At 38.3% G+C, this 26,235-nt stretch overlaps 1 protein-coding gene across 2 annotated transcripts in view; it reads left to right on the top strand.

Moving 5' to 3' along the window:
• Positions 1–13,786: 13,786 nt before the first annotated feature.
• Positions 13,787–26,235, top strand: part of MTX2 (metaxin 2) — a 61,829-nt gene continuing 49,380 nt past the window's right edge. The window contains exon 1 of one of the 2 annotated variants that reach the window (XM_035007684.1): positions 13,787–13,993. In XM_035007684.1, the coding sequence (XP_034863575.1) occupies positions 13,954–13,993 (40 nt within the window). In that variant the 5' untranslated portion in view covers positions 13,787–13,953. The remainder of the gene's footprint in view (positions 13,994–26,235) is intronic. The other variant, XM_035007686.1, reaches the window with a different exon arrangement.

Genomic DNA, 26,235 nt, shown 5'->3' with positions numbered 1-26,235 from the left:
AGAAATATACGTAATGAGAAATGTGTAAAACCTAGACATGACAAATTTAAAACACTCCTGAAAGCCAAAAATGTAAACTTGAACAAATGGAAAGACATCATCTATTCTTGTATAGGATGAGTCAACATTATAAAGATGTCTTTAAGTCAATTTATAGATTTAATGCAATTCCAAAATAAATATCAACAAGGTTTTTTTTAATGGAGCTATATAAGTTGATACTGAAGTTCTTGTGGAAAAATAAACAGGCAAGAATATCCAGGAGAACATTAAAAAATTATGAGAAAAGAAAGACACCAAAGGAGATAAACTACCTCATTTAAAAGGAAGGAGATTTTAAGAAAATAAACATGTATCTGCTTTTTTGTACAAAAGAAATGCAGAAAGGGTAAACCAGAAATGAGATTGGTTACCTCCAGGGAGTGAGTGGGAATGGGTAGAAATAATGTGTAGTAAGAATGAGGAACAGTGACACTTATCTGCATATGCCTTTTTATATGGCTTTGACTCAGAACCATGGTAATGTTTCACATGCTCTCCCTGCTCCCTGCAAAATAAAGAAGTAAAATCATCCAGGACTTGGGGAGAACCTTAAATGGAACATGAAAAGTAATAAATGAACTTAAGTGTATTAAATGAATAACATAATTGCCCTGAAGCAGGTGCGGAAGAAAAGAACTAACCTAACTAACCTTGGAAAATAGTTTTTGAGCCTGGGTGGCTCAGATGGTTGGGCTTCTGCCTTCGGCTCGGGTCATGATCCTGGGGTCCTGGGATCGAGCCCCGCATCGGGCTTCTGGCTCGGCGGGGAGCCTGCTTCTCCCTCTCCCTCTGCCTCTCCCCCTGCTCATGCTCTCTCTCTCTCTAATGAATAAATAAAATCTTTAAAAAAAAAAAAGAAAAAAAAGAAAATAGTTTTTGACAATAAACTGTTAGGCTAAAGCCCAAAATCCTGCACAGAAATACTGTACTCTTCTTAGTAATTTTTTTTCTCATGGGGATATGAGCTTGCATATGTACTTTATGTGTAGACTGTAATTGAACAAATAAGAAAATATATTGCAGATAATGAAAGCCAGGTTTCTCCCTGTCAGAGAAAGAAGAAATTTTTATTATTATAAAATAAAAGGGGGAAAACCTAGAATGAATTTTGTGGTATTGGATTAAAATTGAAAGTATTAGTATGAATCCATGGTTTTACATATATATGTATATGTGTAAAAAAAAAGGAGTATATACTTTAAAACTCAAAAACTGAAATTTTAAAAATTACTGGGAAGGCTAGGATATTAATTTTACTTTTAAGCCTGTTATAATGCATTTTAATCTGACTTACACTTTCCTTAATATGCTTTCTTACTACCATATGATCTGGCAGGGCTGGTAAGCTTAAAGTGTTTTCCAATATGCTATTCTTTTTTTAAAAGCTTTATGTCTTGCTGTAATCATACATTTCAAGAAAATAATGGACATTAATAGAAGTGGAAAGATACATGGATAGTTTATCATAAGAAAAACATATAGGCTACTTATATGACCTTTAAATTGTTATTAGATATCAAAGTAATTTTTTTATTATTATATTTAAAATTTATTCTTTTTTTTTTTAAGTGGCCTCCACACTGAGTGGAGCCCAACATGGGGCCCAAACCCATGACCCCGAGATCAAGACCCGAACTGAGATCAAGTCGGTCGATCAACTGACTGAACCACCCAGATGCCCCTAAAATTTATTCTTTTAGGTGTCATCTTTGCTCACTCTATCTTCACCTCATTTTAACGTACTGAGATTCTTTGTTTTTCTTGTTTGTGTTTAAGTATGTGTGCAACTACACTTCTATAGATACATTATATAGGCAGGTTCTCTTCTCTCAGATAGGGGGTTCTCTTCTCTCAGTCTATCTATAAATCCTCTGGACAAAACTGGATGAGGGCATGCTGTGTGGAGACATTGAATGCTCTTATCCTTTCTTAAGCTAGTGAAAGGGCTTCTTATTTGAGTTTCTGATACTTCAGTTGCAGTCTGTATACAACTAATGTGCTTTGAGTGCTCCACATGCAATGTCTTTTTTTCCTGAATTGGAAGACTAGCCTGATGACACTACTGTTGGGGGGCACCTGAGTGGCTCAGTTGGTTAAGCATCTGACTTCAGCTCAGATCATGATCTCGGGGTCCTGGGATCAAACCCCAAGTGGAGCCCCAGGACCAGCTCCAAGCTCAGCAGGGAGTATGCTCATCCCTCTGCCCCTCTCCCCTCGCTCTCTGTCTCAAATAAATGAATAAAATATTAAAAAGAAAAATTAATACAACTTTGAACAAAGCAGAGGCAGATGTTCTTTGTAATTTTTATACTTGGAATTAGGTTCTCTACTGACAGTAAAATACAGACAAAACTAAATAGAAGATCTCACCAAGATACTAGCCAATAGGATCCATCAGTACATTAAGAGGATTATTCACTACGACCAAGTGGGATTTATTCCTGGGCTGCAAGGGTGGTTCAACATCCACAAATCAATGTGATACAATACATTAGTAAAAGAAAAGACAAGAACCATACGATCCTCTCAACAGATACAGAAAAAGTATTTGACCAAGTACAAACTCTTCACAGTGTAGGGATAGAGGAGACATACCTCAATATCATGAAAGCCATCTATGAAAGCCTACAGTGAATATCATTCTCAATGGGGAAAACCTGAGAGCTTTTCCCTTAAGGTCAGGAACATGGCAGGGATGTCCACTATCACCACTGCTATTCAACATAGTATTAGAAGTCCTAGCCTCAGCAATCAGACAACAAAAAGAAATAAAAGGTATCTGAATCAGCAAAGAAGTCAAACTCTTACTCTTTGCAGATAACATGATACTCTATGTGGAAAACCCAAAAGACTCCACCCCAAAATTGATAGAACTCATACAGCAATTCAGCAAAGTGGCGGGATATAAAATCAATGCACAGACATCAGTTGCATTTCTAACTATGAGACAGAAGAAAGAGAAATTAAAGGGTCGATCCCATTTACAACTGTACCAAAAACCAAAAGATACCTAGCAATAAACCTAATCAAAGAGACAAAGGATCTGTACTCAGAAAACTATAGAACACTCATGAAAGAAATTGAGGAAGACACAAAGAAATGGAAAAATGTTCCATTCTCATGGATTGGAAGAATAAATATTGTTAAAATGTCTATGCTACCTAGGGCAATCTACACATTCAATGCAATCCCTATCAAAATACCATCAACCTTTTTCACAGAGCTGGAACAAATAACCCTAAAATTTGTATGGAACCAGAAAAGACCCCGAATAGCCAAAGGAATGTTGAAAAAGAAAACCAAAGCTGGTGGCATCACAATTCCAGACTTCAAGCTCTATTACAAAGCTGTAATCATCAAGACAGTATGGTATTTGCACAAAAACAGACACATCGATCAATGGGACAGAATAGAGAGCCCAGAAATGGACCCTCAACTCTCTGGTCAACTAATCTTCGACAAAGCAGGAAAGAATAACCAGTAGAAAAAAAGATAGTCTCTTCAATAAATGGGGCTGGGAAAATTGGACAGCCACATGCCAAAGAATGAAACTCGACCACTCTCTAACACCACACACAAAAGCTCAAAATCGATGAAAGACCTCAATGTGAGACAGGAATCCATCCAAATCCTAGAGGAGAACATAGGCAGTAACCTCTTTGACATCGGCCACAGCAACTTCTTTCAAGATACATCTTGAAAGGCTAGTGAAACAAAAGCAAACATTAACTTTTGCGACTTCATCAAGATAAAAAGCTTCTGCACAGCAACAGAAACAGTCAACAAAACAAAGAGGCAGCCCACAGAATTGGAGAAGATATTTGCAAATGACACAACAGATAAAGGGCTGATATCCAAGATCTACAAAGAACTTCTCAAACTCAACACCCAAAAAACAAATAATCAAGTCAAAAAATGGGCAGAAGGCATGAACAGACATTTCTCCAAAGAAGACATACAGATGGCTAACAGACACATGAAAAAATGTTCATCATCATAAGCCATCAGGGAAATTCAAATCAAAACCACACTGAGATACCACCTTACACCAGTTAGAATGACAAAAATTGACAAGGCAAGAAACAACAAATGTTGGAGAGGTTGTGGAGAAAGGAGAACCCTCTTACACTGTTGGTGGGAATGCAAGTGGGTACAGCCACTTTGGAAAACAGGGTGGAGGTGCCTCAGAAAATTAAAAATAGAGCTACCTTATGACCCAGCAATTGCACTCCTGGGTATTTACCCCAAAGACACAGATGTAGTGAAAAGAAGGGCCATATGCACCCCAATGTTCATAGCAGCAATGTCTGCAATAGCCAAACCGTGGAAAGAGCCAAGATGTCCTTCAACAGATGAATGGATAAAGATGATGTGGTCCATATATACAATGGAATATTACTCAGCCATCAGAAAGGATGAATACCCAACTTTTACATTGACATGGAGGGGACTGGAGGAGATTATGCTAAGTGAAATAAGTCAAGCAGAGAAAGTCAATTATCATATGGTTTCACTTATTTGTGGAACATAAGGAACAGCATGGATGACATTAGGAGAAGGAAGGGAAAAATGAAGGGGGGGGAATCGGAGGGGGAGATGAACCATGAGAGACTATGGACTCTGAGAAACAAACTGAGGGTTTTAGAGGGGAGGGGGGTGGGGGGATGGGTTAGCCCAGTAATGGGTATTAAGGAGGGCATGTACTGCATGGAGCACTGGGTGTTATACGAAAACAATGAATTGTGGATCACTACATCAAAAACTAATGATGTATTGTATGGTGACTAATATAACATAATAAAATAAAATTTAAAAAAAAATCCTAGAGGAGAACACAGGCAGCAACCTCTGTGACCTCGGCTGCAGCAACTTCTTGCTAGACATGTCTCCAAAGGCAAAGGAAGCAAGGGCAAAAATGAACTATTGGTATATCATCAAGATAAAAAGCTTTTGCACAGCAAAGAAAACAGTCGATGAAACCAAAACACAACCAACAGAATGGGAGAAGATATTTGCAAATGACATATCAGATAAAGGGCTAGTATCCAAAATCTATAAAGAACTTATCAAACTCAACACCCAAAGGACAAATAATCCAGTCAAGAAATGGGCAGAAAACATGAACAGACATTTCTCCAAAGAAGACATACAAATGGCCAACAGACACATGAAAAATGCTCAATATCACTTGGAATCAGGGAAGTACAAATCAAAACTATGATGAGATATCACCCCACACCAGTCAGAATGGCTAAAATTAACAACTCAGAAAACAACAGATGTTGGCAAGGATGTGGAGAAAGGGGAATCCTCTTACACTTTTGGTGGGAATGCAAGCTGGTGCATCCACTCTGGAAAACAGTATGGAGTTTCCTCGAAAAGCTGAAAATAGAGCTACCCTATGATCCAGCAATTGCACTACTGGGTATTTACCCCAAAGATACAGAGGTAGGGGTCCGAAGGGTATGTGCACCCCGATGTTTATAGCAGCAATGTCCACAATAGCCAAACTATGGAAGGAGCCCAGATGTCCACTGACAGATGAATGGATAAAGAAGATGTAAGATATATATAATACACACACACACACACACACAATGGTATACTACTCAGCTATCAAAAAAAAAAAAAAGAAATCTTGCCATTTGCAATGATGTGGATGGAACTAGAGGGTATTATGCTAAGTGAAATAAATCAGTCAGAGAAAGACCATTATCATATGATCTCATTCATATGTGGAATTAAAGAAACAAAACAGAGGATCATAGAGGAAGAGAGGAAAAAATAAGACAAGACAAAATCAGAGAGGGAGACAAACCACAAGAGACTCTTAATCATAGGAACTGAGGGTTGCTAGAGGGGAGTGGAGGGATGGGGTAACTGGGTGATGGACATTAAGGAGGGCATGTGATGTAATGAGCACTGGGTATTATATAAGACTGATGAATCACTGACCCCTACCTCTGAAAGTAATAATATATGTTCGTTAATTGAATTTAAATTAAAAAATTACAAAAAAATCTAAACAGATCTAGATAAAATTCATGTGGTTCATGTGAATGACTAGGTTCAACAGTGAAGACAGAAATATTCAGTCACTTATAAAAAATTTTCCAGAGACAAAATGGAAACCATTGCTGTAATTGGCAAGAGGTGCTGCTACCCAATATTAGTTGTTTCTATTCCATTTGAGTTTCTGGGATACTCTTTAAAAAAAAAGGAAGCTGGCAAGTTACCAAATATTTCACACTGAAATTTGAATTGAGCAACAGCTTAAGATGGTTGCTTCAAATTGAATTTAATTTGAAGAATGATATAGTGAAATGTTTTCATTTTATCTGGAAAGGAAAAAATTAAGAATTACCATGAAAAAAGGATGTTGTGCCCCTTAAAGATTGTAAAATTTAAACATGTGCCAAAATAAAGTTTTGTGTAAGATAGTTGGCAAGCTTTTGGATTACTGAAGGTGTACTTCACACCAGCCCGAGAAGTTATTTTTCATATATTTAAATTTGGTATCCTGGCAAGGGCATTTCACTTATACTGAAGAGTTGTGGTAGCTATGGCAACATGACAACTTGAAACATTTCTTAGGTAACATTGTCTATGACTTTAAATGGGTGCAGAAACTCTTTCTTTCTTTCCTTTTTTTTTTTTTTAAGATTTTATTTATTTATTTGAGAGAGAGAGAGCGAGCACAAGCAGGGGGGAGGGGCAGAGGGAGAAGCAGACTCCCTGCTGAGCATGGAGCCGACACAGGACTCGATCCTAGGACCCTGAGATCCTGACCCGAGCTGAAGGCGGATGCTTAACCAACTGAGTCACCCAGGCACCCATACACTCTTTCATAGCACTTGTTACACTTGTCTAAATGGCTTGTTGCCCTAACCATCTTTTCAACTGGATTGTAATTCAGAGAACACACTGAATTTTGCTCACTATAGTATCTCCATGATGTAGGTGAGGGCCCAGCATTGCAAAATGGGGTCCAATAATTACTTGATGAATGAATGAATGAGTGAAAGGAATCTCATTCTCTAAGATAGATTCTAATTTGAAAAGAAGGCAAAGGAAAATATTGGTGGCCATGTCATTGGGCATAATCTTCTAGATGCTGACATTATATCAGAGGTGACTTAGTTCTCCAGCATGGGAACATTTCTCTCAAAGTGACTCCAAGTGCTCAGGAGAGCTTTCAAATTTCTGTTGTCTTAGGCCCATCTCTTTACTGTGTTTTCGACACTCATGTTGTAGACACTCTTGCTTCAGGCTTCTTAATCACCACCACCAACTCTTTGGCTTTGTTTAAGGGTTATAAGGTAAAATATGATAACTCAGATAAAGTTTAAAACCAATGCCAAACTATCATCCAAAGCAAGAGTGTCTACAGCTGATCTACAAAATTTGCCAGTTTCCATCACACATCATACAGTATTAAGCAATAGTAGTCACACAATGAGATGTGCTTGCCTATCTGTACACAGTCTCACATAAGGACATGCAAACAATAAGGTATTTTGGATGTTGTTCTATTATCTGCATGTGTTCTTCTTTCATTATTACTATGGACGTGAATCTCTGCTGTGGAACGTGAAGCTGGTCTAAGATAAATGCTTGGCAGTATCATTAGGGCTAATGAGGTCTATATTATGCAAGGCCTAGATGTAGACAGATCAGACCACTTGCCATATTAGTCACCTTATAGAAGTTCTATCCAGGGTGATAAAAACACTTTTTTTTTTTTAGATGACAAAAGTGGCATAAAAATATTTCAGAGAGTTTGAAAAACAACAAAAAGAAAAAAAAAAAATCCCACCCTATTGTAACAAGGCTTTATAGCATTTGAAAAATGTTTGTTTTCATATACATGTTTTTACGTAGTTGTATTCACAATAAAGCACATTTCCAATTCTGCTCTTTTTACTTAACATAGCATCATTCATGTTTTCCATGTTGTTTTATTCACACATATTATTTATAGCTTCAGAAAGTACATATCCTTGTTATCCAGCTGTGAAAGGGCAATATATACACATGGGATGAGACAATTGTGTGTGGGTTTTTGTTTTCTTTTGAAAAACTGTAAGTTTACTGCTCTAGTGATTTAGCGTTAAGTTAGCTCATTACATTTATGGGAAAGTAGTTACTTTCCCATAAATATAGTAATATAATAAATAGCTATATAAATAAATATAATAATTCTGGTAAAGGCATCCTCAGCTTTTCCTCTTAGTTAACACGATCATCTGAATTTCTCTCCTCCTCCCCCACGCCAGGGGCTGTAGTTAAGGCATCATTACATTTTATTAGCCCCTTTATGGAAATAAAAATACTAAACCGCTTAAATGACTTTTGTGGTTTTAAAACAAGTGGTAGCCCCGCTATAGCGCTCTCGATTCTTCTTGTGGACTGTGGTACTATGATATGGGCTGCCTTGCATCTCTTTTCTCATTTTCCTTCATAACAGATCCTATACCTCCCTTGCTGGCTTGATGACTGAACCCATTCACTTGGACAAAGTATTTCATTCAAAGGTGACAACATCCAAACAATTATAATTCTTCCCTGAGATTAATTTATGGAAATTGGGGCTGCCAAGCTAAGAAGATGTCAAGTTGGTGCTATAGGCAGCTATTTTTCCTGCCAGCTAGGAGAAGGTGTGTCTTCAGGGACAAAGAATAAAGCTGACAGAAATGAGAGGTATAAGGAGAGAGAGCTGACACCCTGGTTCTAGAGGTCTTCATTCAGTTTTGTGAACTACTCTGGTATATATTTTCTACCACTACAAGGCAATAAACTTAAACCTGCTTAGCTAGGTTTAATTGTGTCTTTATAACTTGCAGTCAAGAAAGTCCTAACTAATTCAGTTCCTAGAAGAGTAGATAAGACATTTTTCAACCACCTGTGAAAAGCACCCACACTAGATATAGTTAAAAGACTCAACTCCCAGTAATAACATAAAGCTATAAAAGTGCCTAATTTGGCAGAATATTTTGGAAATTTAGCATTTTAAGTACTGTTGAAAACCAGTTAATATTTGAAGCATCCGGGCCCACTATAATCAATAGTGTAGATGTTTCCCAAAGTGTCGTGTTGTAGTCAATATGCCTGCAGTTCATTTGAAGGTGTGCTAGCCTAAAATACAAGAGGGTGGGATCAGAAAGTGAGAAAATGGTAAAAACTTAGTTCTGGGTCGGTCATGATTTCTTAGGAATTAAACAAAATGGACGAAAGTGGAGTTGAGAGATGTAAGGACAAATGATTGCCACATTTCTGTACCCTTTAAAAAATATCTTTGCAAACCCCTATATTAGATTGCTTGTAGTTGTCTACAATTCCATTATTTTTAAAGAAGTAAAAACTGTTAACAGATGAACAAAAAAGCTCTGAGGCATAACATGGTTACCTTAGTGTTTTTAATTGTATTAACACTTTATTTGGATTGATTGAATTATCTGTAATTAATTCTGTTGATGGGGGTGGGACTAAGTTGATAAAAAGGTCTGAATTTATTTTATCATTGTCAAGTAAATAGTTTAATTTTGAAGGAAGCTCAGCCTAATTTTTTTTTTTAAGATTTTATTTATTTATTTGAGAGAGAGAGAATGAGAGAGAGCACATGAGAGGGGGGAGGGTCAGAGGGAGAAGCAGACTCCCTGCCGAGCAGGAAGCCTGATGCGGGACTCGATCCAGGGACTCCAGGATCATGACCTGAGCTGAAGGCAGTCGCTCAACCAACTGAGCCACCCAGGCGCCCAACTCAGCCTAAATTTTATCTTGCAGGCATTTTTCAAAAAAGAAAATATTTACATTTAAAATATTAACATTCTGGGGGCTCCTTGGTGGCTCAGTTGGTTGGGCGTCTGCCTTCGGCTCAGGTCATGATCTCAGGGTCCTGGGGTCGAGTCCTGCACTGGGCTCTCTGCTCTGTGGAGAGCCTGTTTCTCCCTCTCCCCCTGCTCTTCTCTCTCTCTCTCTCTGTCAAATAAATGAAATCTTAAAAAAAAAAAAAAAATTAACATTCTGTCAGAGAAAAATGAAATGCAGATAAAATGCCTTAGTATTTTAATGTTAATAAAGTATATATTCATCATGATAGCTGTGTATTTCCTATTTAATATAGTAATATAAAATCTAGATTAGAGACATGAAAATATTTTCATGATAGAACAGTTTTGCAAGAAAAGTGATTTTGTTAGGGCAATGTTCATATCATGCATAAATGTTTTATTTTAAATAATTGTGTGATTATCCTTTTAGTAACATATGGATTCACTAGCACTTTTGTTTTATAACCTCATCCTTAAAAATTCCAGTGGCTTGTTTTCTTGTATTTTCCTTAATTGTGATCTTAAACAGATCTTCAGTTTTAAATCTGCCAGTTGTTCTAATATAGATGCATAAATACATTTACTCCAGTTGGTTATTTATTCAAAGACAGCTTGTTTGTGGATACCGTCAGGACATCTGCATTTTATTGGATCTAATTTTTAGTAATAAAGACCTCCCACATTATAGATTCTTTCCAGTCTAAATTAGCCTGTGTGGGAAGCAAAGGAACCATCAGTCAGGGAGAAAAAGTGAATCCATATGGTGCTGATGAGTCTGTTTCCCCAGCTACAATGATGAAAGGGTTGAGTATAGACAGTGCCCCTAGCAGATCCCTGTTTCTTTCTCAAAAGCTTGCTAGAACAGGTTTGGTTTCAGTCCCAACCCAGTACCTTTGAGCCAGCCCAGTTCGTCGATGTGATATGCATCAAGCCATAGACACCTAACTGAAATTTTGAGGGCACATTCTCCTTTGCCTCTCATCTTGCTCTGTTTCTCTTGCATGTATGCCAAGTCCCTGGATCTTGCCATTCTCCTTCCACTTTGGGGCTTACCTTTGCCCTTTGGACTTGTTGGATTTTGGATTTCCTGGTCCAATCCTAAGGGCTTTGGTTCACGTTCCCACACAATCTCTACGATGTGGAGAAATCTGTAAAAATATCCGCAAGTGTCAAAAAGTAGTCAAAAATTTTATTCCAGCTTTTAAAAAGTGACACACCAAACTTGGTAACGGAACTTGAATAGGTGACAGATCTTCACTTTTACAAGTTATACTAGTTCACTGTGCAGAGAAACAGACAGGAATTGAAAGCTTTTCTTTCAATTGACTCTCCATATCCTGGAACAGTTCATTTCTCTTGGTCAATATCACTCATGGGATAAGGAGGAGGAAACTGGGCACAGCATATTCTTTATTATCAGTGTTATCTCCCTCAGCACAAACAAGAAAAACCTATTATTTCAACCCCTGTCAACTCTGAATCTCAGCCAGTGAGAAGATACTGTTTCTTTTTTTTTTTTTTTAAAGATTTTATTTATTTATTTGAGACAGAGAGAATGAGAGAGAGAGAGCACATGAGAGGGGGGAGGGTCAGAGGGAGAAGCAGGCACCCTGCCGAGCAGGGAGCCTGATGCGGGACTCTATCCAGGGACTCCAGGATCATGACCTGAGCCGAAGGCAGTCACTTAACCAACTGAGCCACCCAGGCACCCGAGAAGATACTGTTTCTTAAAACGTTGCTGTATTAGGGGCGCCTGGGTGGCTCGGTCATTGGGCGTCTGCCTTTGGCTCGGGTCGGGATCTCAGGGTCCTGGGATTGCCTGCATCGGGCTCCCCGCTCCGTGGGAGGCCTGATTCTCCCTCTCCCACTCCCCCTGCTGTGTTCCCTCTCTCACTGTGTCTCTGTCAAATAAATAAAATCTTTAAAAAACAAAACAAACAAACGAAAAAACCAAAACACTGCTGTATTTATGTTCGTGTACTTTTTTGGGTAAATTTGAATTTAGTTTAACAAATTTCCTAGTTGCAAAGGGTGATGTAAATATTGATGATTTATTTATTTATTTATTTTAAAGATTTTATTTATTTATTTGACAGAGAGAGACACAGACAGAGAGGGAACACAAGCAGGGGGAGTGGGAGAGGGAGAAGCAGGCTTCCCGCGGAGCAGGGAGCCCGATGTGGGGCTTGATCCCAGGACCTTGGGATCATGACCCAGGCTGAAGGCAGACGCTCAACGACTGAGTCACCCAGGCGCCCCTGATGATTTATTCTTAAAAAATTTATTATTTAGTGTAGTGGGTAGAATTTTATCCCCCCCCCCCCAAAAAAAGGTATGTTCAAGTTTCTAATCTCTAGTACCTGTGAATGTGAGCTTATTTAGAAATAGTCTTTGCAGATGAAATCAAGTTAAGATGAGGTCATACTGGATTAGTGTAAACTAATCCAATGACTGGTGTCCTTATAAGAAGAGGGAAATTTGGATACAAATATACTCTGCCATGTGATGATGAAGCCAGAGATTGGAGTTGATGTGTCTATAAACCAAGGAAGGCCAAAGATTGCTGGCAACCTCCAGAAGCTACAAAGAGTCAGGGAAAGATTTTTCTAGAGTATTGAGAGAAAGCATGGCCCTGTGGACACCCTGACTTTGGACGTCCAGCCTCTAAAATTGGGAGAGAATAAATTTCTGTTGTTTTAAGCCATTTAGTTTGTGGTAATCTGTTACAAATTTCTCATCAGTGAAAGGGGGCCTTGGCTTACCAGATGATCTCTGAAGTCAGTTTCACCTGTAATATATATATATATATATATTTTTTTTTTTTTTTAAGATTTTTTAAAATTTTTTTGACAGAGAGAGACATAGCGAGAGCAGGAACACAAGCAGGGGGAGTGGGAGAGGGAGAAGCGGGCTTCCCGCAGAGCAGGGAGCCCGATGTGGGACTGGATCCCAGGACTCTGGGATCATGACCTGAGCCGGAGGCAGACTCTTAACGACTGAGCCACCCAGGCGCCCTCACCTGTAATATTTTATGCCTCTAGATTTGTAACATATCCTGATGTTTCCTTAATTGTATGCTTGTATATAAACTGTATAAAAAGCCACTTATGGATTTAATGTCTCCTCCTTTTCCTGCCCCTCTCACCCCCCAAAAGGGAGAAGTATGTGAAACTTACCTTGTTCTGCAAGATAAGCTTCTTTTGGGTGTCCAGAATTGAAGGGCAAACTATCTCTCGGCTTAGGAGCTGCTCATGCCTCCTCTCTGGCAAGCACGTTTGAATAAAGGAATAAACACTAATGTCTGTCCATGGACTAATCAATCTAGCAGTATAGTGAAACAGAAAATTCAACGTGGATTTGAATCTGGGCTTCATCATCCTCCCTGAGCAGGCAGTTTAAACTCTCTAAGCCTGTTTCCTTATCCATAAAATGGCGATAACAATACTGACTTTTTGGTTGTTGAGATGACATGAAATAGTGTATACATTTTTAAAAGGAACTGGTATGGTGCGCTTAAAAACATTACTTGCTGGGGTGCCTGGGTGGCTCCCACTGAGGTCCTGATCTCAGGGTTGTGAGATCCAGCTCCGCGCCCGGCGGTGGCCCGGCAGCAGGGAGTCTGCCCTCCCCCCGCTCGGGCTCTGCTCTCAAATAAATAATTCTTAAAAAGGAAAAAAAAAAAAACACTTGCTTAGAAAATTCTCGCTTACAGAAAGGATACTGAAAACCTCCAGGATCCCTCTTTCCGCCCCCAGGCTGGAGCCTAGAGCGGTCGGGAACCAGGCACCCCGCCCCCCAGCCGCGGGGCTGCCGCGAGGAGATTCGGACTCGGGAACCCACGCGCCAGGGGAGGAGCGCGGCGGGGGCGCCGGCGGAAGCGCTCTCCCGCCACTGTCAGCTACGCCGGAAGTTCCTGGCCAGGCCAGGCGGTAACCTTGGGGGCCTGCCGCTTCCACCGGCATCCGGGTCCGAGCCTCAGCCGGGACCACGCCTGGTAGCAGCAGGAGACGCTGGGGTTTCAGAAGAGGACGCCGAGAGCCGTAAGGAGCAGAAACCGCAGGCGCGGGGCCGCCCAGCAGCCATGTCTCTAGTGGCGGAAGCCTTCGTCTCGCAAATCGCAGGTAGGACGCGTGGCTTCGGGCTGCGGGTGGAGGCGGGGGCGGCGCGGGGCAGTCGCGGGGAGCATCGTGGGGTTTAGGGCTGCAGCTTTGCCTTTTGTGGCATTAGGGGCTGAACCCAGGCCTGGGGATAGAGTCGGGCACGGAGTACCAGCCTCATCTCCCGGATGAGAAAACTGAGGGGGAGACACTTAGCCAAGCTCACACCGCAGGGGCAGTAATAACGTCTTCCTTCTCGAGGGCTTACTTTGTGCAGCTCCGGTTGGGTGCGGAGGGGCTGGGGTGGGTGGAGGAGGCCGTGGGTTGGCATGGGGGGCGTGGCCACAAGGGCCGGGTATTTAAAAGGATTTAGTCAGAGAGTGGGGGTAGCCTCGGTCGTGGGATCTGAAGTTTTGGGTGATTGTCACTAATGAGTTGCCCTTGTTACCTGATGCCATTTAAGGGCCACCGAAGTTCTTGCTTCCTCTCCAAGCAACACAATATTACCGTTTGCTAGATCTCTAGGATTCCCCGAAATGTCTTTCAATCTACGTACACTTTTTAGAAACACCTTTGATTTGATGGACAGTTACCAGGATAAATGGGTACATTTGAAATAAAGTAGTATTTTGGAAATGAAAGTACTGAATGTGTCATAAAATTTGCCAAAATGTTTTTCATTGCATTGCATTTGTGTGAACATCTATTTCTTTTTTTCTTTTTCACTTAAATACATTGTTTTCTGGAAGAGAGAGAAGCTCTCACTAGATTACAAGCTTCATGAAAGTAAGGATCTACTTGTTTTGGCCCCCATTGTATCCAGAACACCTATTAGTTGGTGCTCAATAAAAATTTGTGACCTGAATCGTGGGGTGGCTGGGTGATAGACATTGGGGAGGGTATGTGCTATGGTGAGCGCTGTGAATTGTGTAAGACTGTTGAATCACAGACCTGTACCTCTGAAACAAATAATACATTATATGTTTAAAAAAAAAAAAAAAAGAAGTTAGAAAGGGAAGAATGAAGGGGGGGAAATCGGAGGGGGAGACGAACCATGAGAGAGTATGGACTCTGAGAAACAAACTGAAGGTTCTAGAGGGGAGGGGGTGGGGGTATGGGTTAGCCTGGTGATGGGTATTAAAGAGGGCACGTACTGAATGGAGCACTGGGTGTTATACACAAACAGTCATGGAACACTACATCAAAAAAATAAATAGAAAAAAAAATTTGTGACCTGAATCAATGAATAATCTTGAGATTTCAAACAATGATTATTTCTATTTTTACTGTTTATGTTAAAAGTGAGATCATTGATTTAATTTCCATTTCTGCTATGTGAAAAAAATCAACCATTTCACATTGTATGCTGATTCTGGTATACTCTACCCATATGTCCCAATGTGTGATTTCTTCTAAAGAAAAAATCATAAATGTCTTTTGATAAACTTTTGATAAGTTTGGACTTTTGTTTCAGTTAGTGAAATTTAAGAATTCCTAGGAATTTCATTTGTGTGCCATCTTGGCTATTTGTAATCTATTACTCTAGAAGGAGGCATTTAAAGATGAATAATTCAATAAATGGTATTGGGACAACTCCAAGTCATAACACCACAAGAATAAATTCCAAATGAATTGAAGATCTAAATGTAAAATAGGGACAAAAACCAAATTGTAATAAAATAATTAGGAGAAAATATAGGAGATAGTTTCAGTAATCTTGCGTAGCAGAGGAGGCCTAAGCAAGATACAGAATCCAAAATCCCTAGGAGAAAAAATTGGCAGATTTGATTGCAGAAAAATTTAAAAAGCTTTATATGATAAAACACATAAGTTTCTATAAAAATTAATGAAAAAGACAACAGGATCAAGAGTAAAGGATAGGAACAGGCAGTTCACAAATGGAGAAATGCAAATGGACAATGAACATATGAAAAGATGCTGTCACTAAAAGTAGATAAAGTTTTCCATTTAGTTAGATGTGCAAAAATGAATATGATAATTTCTAGAACTGACAAGAGTATGGGGGAAAATCTACCCTCAAACTGTTGGTGAGTCTGTAAATGTACTTTTTGAGAACTTAATATAGCAATATTGATTAAAATGCCATCCTTTGACCCAGAAACTTCTCAGGGAATTTTTATCTGATAGAAATAGGAGTACCATTATTTAAAACTATATATAGCAATATTCATTATAGCATTAATTTTAATAGCAAGAAACCAGAAATGTCCTAAATATATGTCAAATTATGGTATGCCCACATTATTACAAATAATAGAAATGAAGAGATACACCTGTTAAACATATTGGCTTGAAATTTATGATTATCTTAAGTAAAAATAAGTTATAGGATGATATATATACTGTATGAACCCATTGTTGTTAAATAAACCCTATGTAAACTTGTATATGTTTATTTAAGCAAAGAAAAACAGAATATTCAGCTCATTTTAACTAGTAATTTCAGAGTAATAAGGGTAGGGAGTTGATGGAGGGTAGTAGAGGAATTACATTTCTGAATTGTTCGAATTGTTATAGTGAGAATATTTTACTTATAATTTAAAATTTTAAAAGATTGTATTTGGGCAAGCAGTGAAATAAGGGGTGGCTAAAATAACAATTTATATGAAACATTGTGTTTGACTTAAAAGTGACTTGTAAGTGTGACTCAGATCAAGCAGCTATGCAGAGTATTTTATTTATGGCAATAATTTGATTTTCTTGGAAGAGGTCAACCTCAAAAGATTAGAGATACATATCTATATACTCCTATTATAAATACAATAATTGTGAATCGGTTTTTGTAGTTGAGTGCTCTCATTTTTAGTGTTTGCTTATTATTCTTCCTTTCAGTGGGTGTGAGCCAACACACTGATACTTCTTTTAGAAACATTTAAAGGCGGGGCGCCTGGGTGGCTCAGTCAGTGTCTGCCCTCGGCTCAGGTCATGATCCCTGGGTCCTGGGATCTAGTCCTGCATTGGGCTCCCTGCTCAGTGGGAAGCCTGCTTCTCTCTCTCTCACTCCCCCTCCTTTTGTTCCCTCTCTTGCTGTGTCTCTCTCTGTCAAATAAATAAATAAAATATTTAAAGAAAAAACATTTAAAGTCGTCTTACATCTATCTGTGATAATCTTTTTTTTTTAAAGATTTTATTTATTTATTTGAGAGAGAGAGAGAGAGATAAACAGCATGAGAGGGGAGAGGGTCAGAGGGAGAAGCAGGCTCCCCGCTGAGCCGGGAGCCCGATGTGGGACTCAATCCCAGGACTCTGGGATCGTGACCTGAGCCAAAGGCAGTCGCTTGACCAACTGAGCCACCCAGGCGCCCTATCTGTGATATTCTTGAGAGCCTTATTCTTAAGGCATCTTTTTGGAAGACTTCTCTGAACTCCCCAACTTAAGTGAACCGTTTTTGTCTCTTTACTACCAGTGTATTCTCCACCAAAATCCTGCAGTTCTTATTCCTTACAATTGTACCTTAGTGTTACTCTATCTCCACCACTGTTACCTTAGTTCAGGACTTTGTCCTTTCTCACTTGGATTACTGTAGTAGTGTCTGAATTGGTTTCCATGTTTCTAGTCTGTCCTCCTTCTAATACAGTCTCCACACTACAAGCTTCAGTGGGATTTTGTTTATGTTATTTTATTGTTATTTTTCTAAAATGCAAATGTGATTCCTCTCTTCATTAGTTCGGAACTGTCATATGGCATATAAGACCTGCCATAAGTTAGTCCATCTCTTCAGCCTCATCTCTTGTCACTCTTAAATTCTCACCTTTCTAAACTATTTGTAGAGTTCATCTTTGGCACATACTGTCCTCCGCCTGAAATGTCCGCTTTGCTTGGATAACTCTTGTTTGTCTTTAAGACTGGGCACGTTTTAACCTGTAAGTCTCTCTTACATTTTTTCCTGTCAAATAAGAACTGGTTCTTTTTCTCTTATTTTCTGATAGTAATTATGATACATGGCCATTGTAGACAATGAAGTAATCCAAAAGAATCTGAAGAATAAAATAACAATCACCTAAAATCATAACACCCAGATTAAGACTTTAAAGTTTCACCATCATCATTAAAACTTTGGTGAGCAGAGCTTATCTTGTTCTCTGCCCCTAAATTAAAAAAACAAACACAACAACACATAATATAAAACGTACATACTTTTTTATAACCTATTTTGTTGTATAACATTGAGATGTGTTTCCTTGTCTAATGGAATTACACATCATCATTTTCAGTGGCTATACAGTATTTCATTGTAATGAAAAAATCATTATTTATCTAGTCTTATTTTGGTAGGTATTTAGTGTGTTATATTAGTTCAACCAGAGAAGCAGAAACTGTAGGATCTTGATCTCTAGCTCTAGCTTTGGCTCTTGCTCTAGCTTTGTATCTATGTCTACACACACATGCATGCACACACATACACAAGGAATCGGCTTGTGCTGTTGTGGGGGTTGGCCAACCAAGGACCATGTCCACAAAGTAGGCAGCCAGGAAGGGGGGATTCAGGAGGAAGAAAAGGCATATGCAGCAGGTGCTGCTTGCAGCGTATGAACTCATTGGCCCTCTGTTAAAAGACTTCCAACAAATTAAATCCGGCACACCCAGGATAATTTCCCTTTAGATGAATGTAAAGTCAACTGATTAGGGACTTCATTTATATCAGCAAAATCCCTTCACAGCAGCACCTAAATTAGTGTTTGGGTAACTGGGAGAAGGTGTTTATATGCTACACAATGGCTGTTGCTTCTCTTTTGTCCTCCCAGAGCCTGCTGGAGAATGTCCTTTGTAGCTGACTGTAGTCAGAAATAGTAGAAAGGGAATTCTGGCAACTGTAGTTCCATCAAGCAAGTTGATGTGTCCTAAAGCCATCACTGGTATATATTATTTTTCTCTGATGTGAACAGTGCTTTCATAAACATATTTGTGTATCTACTGAGTAGTTTCTTTGGATAAATTTCTTAAAGTGGAAGAGGATTTTGAATTGTTCTTGTCATTTAATAATATGGAAAGGAAGGGTAAATTATGATTTTGAATTTGAATTTTGAATTTTCTTAATTTTTAATTTTTGCATTAATAGCTTGGATCTTTAGGTGATATGCTTGATTTAAAACTTTAGAAGAGGGATAAAAATAATCCTGAATATTGAATCATTTTCAAAAATTTTTATAACAGCCTGTGTATTTTAAATTTTCATTTGCTTGTTTTTGTTTTTGTTTTGTTTTTTAATGGCAAGATTTTCCAGTACATTACATGAGGTTTTTATTTTTCTTTTTAATTTTGTACTGTCACTGGGGTATATATCCTAGGGGAGGGTGGAGTATCCCCATTTGGGTTATGTGAGCACATTTGGAGCAGTCACTGTAGCCAAAAGGATGGAGTACTGTGATGGACGAGCCTGACTCCCTTGCTTATCCCTGTGCTAGGAGTGGCTCCAGGCTTTAGGGCTCCCCAGAGCCACCAGATACATATAAAAGGAGAGAGAGGTGCTGAACACTAAACAGTAGAAATCTCCCACAGTGTCAATCACTTTTTTTTTTTTAAGATTTTATTTTTAAGTAATCTCTACCCCCAACGTAGGGCTTGAACTTCCAACCCCTGAGATCAAGAGTCACATGCTCCAGGGACTGAGCCAGCCCAGTGCCCTATCAATGACTTCGTTCACCTTGCTTTTACACTTCCAATGGACTTTGGAGTAAGTCAGATCTGGCTGCTTACTAAATGTGTGACCTTGGGCAAATTACTTCCCTTTTTAAGCTTTAGGTTTTTTATTTGGAAAATAGTGAAGATAATTTTATATTTTTTAAAGGTGATGAGAAAAGGTAATGATGCTTAGCCTTGTGTCTGATACACTGTAAATGCTCCATAAGTGTTCATTAATTTCGTTTTTAGCTGTTTACCTGTTAGTTTTTCTCTTTTACCAGATTTTGCCTGTAAGGATTGGTGGTCTGTTTTTTAGACATTGCCAAAATGTTTTAGCCTTAAAAACTTAGCTGATAATTATCTAGTTACTGATAATAAGAGTAAGCATCCCTTTTTGAGCCACTGTCCTAGATGATTTAGATAGATAATTGCTAATATTAACAATTTGATCCTGTTTGATAGATATTATTCTTGTTTTATAGATGGAAATTGAAGCTCCTTAGGTAATAGAATATAAAAGTTAGGAACCGGGCCATAGGAGTAAGACAGAACTGAGTTCTAAGCTCAGCTCTGCCTCTTGTTCTGTGATTTTTTTTTTTTAATTTTTTTACTGTTATGTTAATCACCATACATTACATCATTAGTTTTTAATGTAGTGTCCCATGTTGTTCTGTGATTTTGGGCAGACTTTCCTGGGCCACAGTTTCCTTACAAAATTTGTGAAAGGGCATAAGATGTTTTATAACATATATTAAGCATCCTGTTTTACAGTGGTACATGGTAGATTCTGTTACCACTTTTATTGCCTGAGAGCCTTTGAGGATATTATATTTGTAATGTTATCCTTTTGCTGTTTTGGACAGCATGTTGTCCAAAGTGTCTTTATTTCTAGTAACCCTATATCATCTTTCTGAATGACCTTATTACTTCACCAGTGCCTTGCTATATTTTAAGCATATCAGTTAATTTCATCATACTGTAATTATTAATCTTTTGAAATCAGTACAATATCTGTTCTGTTCTTTATTTGGAAGCTCAGTAAACTATATAAGGGCTAAAAAAAGACTTGCAATATTTCATTTATCTCATTGTGGGCATGTGGGTGCTTAATTATTTAAATTTATTAATAACTTCATTCTAGCAGTAGCATTAATTTATATTATGATCTGGAAAAGTAGTTTTATGGGTTCCATGGAACCCATATGTAAGCATCTTGAAAGTAAGTATTATCAAAACAGGCATGTTTACAAGTTTGTTTTTATATCATCAATAAAGTATTTTCTATTTCATCCCTCTTCCACGTAAGTACTAGGAAATGTGGACTTTATTTATTTTTTTAGAGAGAGAATTTTATTTATTTATTTAAGAAAGAGAGTGTGGGGGTAGGAGAGGGCGGGGCAGAGGGAAACGGAGAGAGAGAGAGAGAATCTTAAGCAGTCTCAAGCTTAGCACAGAGCCCAGCTTGGGGCTCAGTCTCACAATCCTGAAATCATGACCTGAGCCGAAATCAAGAGTCAGACATTTAACAGATTGAGCCAGCCAGGTGCCCTGGAAATATGGACTTTAAAAGCAGTTTGGAAGGGTACTAGAAGCTCAAAGAAGTGGAAAACATAGTTTAAAAGTCCTTTGTAAAATCAAAGTGATGCTATTGCTCACAGGGCTTAATGAGAATGCAGAAAGTGATAAAGCTATTATATCTGATAGTCAAAGCTCTTATATCCACATGCCTGACTATCTAATGATGATGCTTGTAGCAGATAATTGAAAAAATACAGTGCATTCAATTCTTTTATTTGTGAAGATAAAGATATATTGTTAGTTTTACTTAGTATTCTGAGGATTCTCCAGGATTGAGGAAGGCACTGAGGAATTATTGAGAAGTTATTGAACTGGCCATCACATTTCAGAGACTCTTCTTTCATTCATATTAGTCATGTGAATAGTCTCATACTGTAGTGCTTATCACCTGGCACATGTGAAGGGGATATTGAAGGGGCAGATGGAAAAGCAAAGCAAAGACAAAATAGGTTCTACTTCAGAGTAGAGGCAAAGTACAATTTATTGAGAGCAATGTGGCTTATTTTATTTTACCATACTTACATTCATGAATAGGTTGGAAACCAAATTCTCAGAGGCAGTGTTTTGTTGCCTTTTAGAAAACTTTGATATGATGTTAAGATCTTGAAGTAAGTTCATAGTTAATCATAAGGTGAGTTTTAATTTTCTTGTATGCTTTATTAACATTCCATACTCTGAAATTACATGATTTTTAGTTTTTAATTTAAAAGATTTGGTGATGGGTACCCCATAAAGATTTGCTAGTCTTATTTCTGTGAGGACTTTTGAGTCCTTAACGTTAGCTCAAGCCCTCCATATTTGAGTGAAAATTGAAAGAAAATATCATCAAACTTTTTAACAGTTTTCAGACATTTTTGAAATTTCTTGATAAGCAGTTATCAGATGGACCGAAGATACCAAATGGAGATGAGATATTAAATTCAGGCTTCTCATTTTTTGTTCAAAGACAAATTATAATATTCAACAAATCCAGTTACAGACATTTATGTGTAGAAGTATTTGCCTTGCCAGTAAGAGAAATGCATGTTTTAATTTTTTATTGCTTTGTAAATGATCCTCTATTCTTGAACACTTTTCTTATTTTTGTACGCTCTATAAATGAATCATGGTTTTGAACTTTTCTACATCAGTAATAAAAATGAATTTTGATTGGTTTGTGATAAAGAGGGTTCTTTTCATAAAAACAATCATTTTGTCATGGCAGTTCCCATTAACTGTAACTGTGTTAGCAAAATAGAAACCGTAAAAAGCGTTTCATTGTGCTTATACACTTAGCTATGTTTTTGTGCTGATTATATATTTTTATCTTTATGAACTTTTATGCCAAAGAGGTTTCTTCATGACTTAATCTGCATTTGGATTCTCAGAAAAGTTTGTTGAGTATATTTATCCCAGGGGATGTAGTATCCTTAGATATTGCCATGGAATTGCCCCCATGTCATATTCCATTACCTGGACAAACTAGAGCACTGACTAGAACTTCATACAAATAAATTGTATCATTTATTAGACGGGAAGAGGGCCATAATTACTCCAGCATTTATTTCTGTAAGCTAATATTGGCAGCTGGTGCTTTAATGATCTGGCCTTTTGTTAACCTCCTTTTCTTTTGATTATTAGCCTTTACATTATAGGGGAATGTTTGGCATCATGAATGATAAGCTTCTGATTTTTTTATTGTATAAATTAAAAAAGATTGTATGTTAATAAGAATGTAAAAGTAAAAGCTACTTTCTTTTTTTATTAGACATTGTTATAATTGTAATTTTTACTATCCATCAGTTTAACATCCTAGTTAGGCTAGTGGATGAGAATTGGTTATGTAATGTTAACTATATTTGTGGTAATTTATATTTATTTTTTAGTTGAGATTGTGAATTCTTTTTTTTTGAGATTGTGAATTCTACTTAAAAAAAATATATATTTATTTACTTGAGAGAGAGAGAGAAAGCAAGCACAAGCATGTGGGGGGAAGGGTAGAGGGAAAGGAAGAAGTAGACTCCCCACTGAGCAGGGAGCCTGACCTGGGGCTCGATCCCAGGACTCTGAGATCTTGACCTGAGCCGAAGGTAGATGCTTAACTGACTGAGCCACCAAGGTGCCCCAAGATTGTGAATTATTCTTGATGTATTTTCTTCTTAAACAGATTTCTCCTTCTTGCCATATATACTTATACTGATTTTCCCATACTGTCATTTTGTGGCTGTTTGGAGAAGGTAAATAATTTTAATATTAAATATTTTGAAAGAATATTAAATATTCTTTTTTTTTTTAAAGATTTTTATTTATTTATTTATTTGAGAGAGAATGAGAGACAGAGAGCAGGAGAGGGAAGAGGGCAGAGGGAGAAGCAGACCCCCCGCTGAGCAGGGAGCCCGATGCGGGACTCGATCCAGGGACTCCAGGATCATGACCTGAGCCGAAGGCAGTCGCTTGACCAACTGAGCCACCCAGGCGCCCAAGAATATTAAATATTCTTCATTTTTAGAAATGATAGAGTGCAGTTTAAAGACACATATAAAGTATGTTTCATTATTTACTGTTTTGGATTATCTTTGTATCATAGGTAAATGGCTTTACCTGTCTGCTTTTTACAAAAAGATTATAGTAAGCTTTGAGTTTAGCTAGCATAATTACATCAATTTTCTCTTGGATTATTTTTTTTCTCATTTCTTGAATAATGTAGCAGAGTTTCTGATGGAGGTAAGCCATTGTAGTCACTGGGTTCCAAATTCTGGGGACTGGAGGTCAGGGAGCCAAGATGTGGCCAGGAAGTTGGAGAGTGAGATATCACGAAGGTAAATTTCAAGTAATGAGTTAATAAAATGGCACTGACTAGAGGGAGGGTGGAAATGTCAAAATCTATGCCTGAAGCAGTGAATGGAATTTATAAATGTAACATGGTCAGGAGTCAGCTTGGTAACTGATTTAATTCTGAGGCTTCATTCAGATGGATTAATATTTAATTCTGTCTTTAATGATAGATCTATAACTAATAGTAACTATCAAAACTGTAACTGTTCAGTTACTATTGTAGTATACAAATCACACCACAATTTAGGGATGTAAAGCAGCCATTTTATTATATTCATGGATCCTGTGGGTCAGTTCAGACAGATCACAGGAGAGATGGCTTGTTTCTACCTCACAATGTTTGGATCCTCACCTGGAAAGACTCAAAGGCTAGGGGTCCAACAATAGTGGGCTGGAAACATCTGGAAGCATCTTCACTCACATGTCTAAGAATTGCTGACAAGGAACTCAGCTGTGGTGGTTTTCTGGAATATTTATACATGGCCTCTCCCTGTGGCCTGGGCTTCCTTGGAGCCTGGGAGCCTCAGAGTAGTCAGTCATTTTACTCAATGCTCCAAAGGCATTTGTTCAAGTTACCAAAGGAGAAGGTGCATCACCTTTTATGACCTTGCCTTGGAAGTCTTGAAGATCACTTCTGCTATATTCTGTCTGTCACACCAGAGTTACAAGTCTGCCCAGATTCAAGGGGAGGGGATTTAACTTCGCCTCTTTTTTTTTTTTTAAAGATTTTATTCATTTATTTGACAGAGAGAGATAGTGAGAGAGGGAACACAAGCAGGGGGAGTGGGAGAGGGAGAAGCAGGCTTCCCGCGGAGCAGGGAGCCCGATGCGGGGCTCGATCCCAGGACCCCGGGATCATGACCTGAGCCAAAGGCAGACGCTTAACGACTGAGCCACCCAGGCGCCCCAACTTCACCTCTTGATGGGCAGATGGGGTAGGTGGGTTGTTGGTGAGGTTCTAGAAGAGTTTGTAGCACAGGTTATACTGTTGTGGCCATTTTTAAGAATGAAATATGCCACAGTGGACAATGTGGTAATACACTGGTGCAGAGGGGTCAGCTGAGTCTGTTTTAATTAGATCTGGGAACGGACTAGTCCCATTCATATAGGTTCTAAAACAAGATGGGGTGGATGAGAGGTGGGTGTAGGTAGAATGGTGTGTAAAATGGTAGGGTGTTATTGCACATTACAGTCAGTTATCTGTGGAGCTCTCTAAAACAAGCCATGCTTGTATTACATGGCATATCTCAAACCTCATGCACGCACTTGCACACATGTTCCCTTTTTTCTCACCAAAGGCTCGTAATATGTGAAGGTTGAGGGCAGCTCTAGGGCAATTTTTAGGTATATTTTTACAACACTTCATAGATGATTGGACTGTGCACCTCTTGTTAGGAACCATTAAACAATTTGGAGAGAAAGTGAGTTTATGAGTTTCCACTGTTGAATTTAGTGCATATTATTGAGATGTAATCATTCCTTAATTTGCTTTGATGGTTTTATTTCCAGAGTTATAGCAACTTTTTGCTGTCAGGTATCTTTCAGGCTTTAGATAGCAAAAGACCTGCTTGATTCCTACAGAATATATTTATTTGTTAGATTGAGTACCTAATTTGCACCAGGTCCTCCGCTAGGTGCTGAGTTACCTAGAATAGTAAAACAATTCTTGCCTTTGAGGAACTTAACATTCTTATGTAGGGCACATCCATTGAAATGGATAATTTCAATGTAAAGTGGTGTGTTGCTTAATAGAAATGGTAATTTAGGAAGTCTTTACTGAGCATGTTTTGTCCCTTCTCAACTGAATTGGGGTGTTAGATTTTTAGTAAACATCTCAGCTCCTCTCCCTGCCCCTCACCTTCTGTTTGGCACACTTCTGATTATATTTTGGACCCAGTTCAGATTTTATCTCTTCTTGTGAATTCTTTCTTGTCTTCCTCAGGCAGAATATGTACTTTTGGTTTGACACTTCTGTTAGTATTAATTATTGATATATTCTGTAAGCTAGAAATTGTAATAAGGCACTTACATGATTTAGGTAATATTTCCCTTTTTACAGATGAATATTACAGGTAACATTTCCCCTTTTTACATAATTGAGGCAAGAATAGGTTAAGCAACTTGGTCAAGATCACTCAGATAATAAACTGTAGAGTTGGGAGGGGAACTCAGATATCTCTGACTTTAAGACCTATGTTTTTCTCTACCACCTGTATTATTGTATTTTAAA

This window comes from Mirounga leonina, unplaced genomic scaffold (genome assembly GCF_011800145.1).
Source record: "Mirounga leonina isolate KUSES-001 unplaced genomic scaffold, KU_Mleo_1.0 Mir_151, whole genome shotgun sequence".
In the NCBI taxonomy this organism is placed as follows: domain Eukaryota; kingdom Metazoa; phylum Chordata; class Mammalia; order Carnivora; family Phocidae; genus Mirounga; species Mirounga leonina.
The sequence above is the reverse complement of the archived record's forward strand: the minus strand, read 5'-3'. Positions and strand labels throughout refer to the sequence as shown.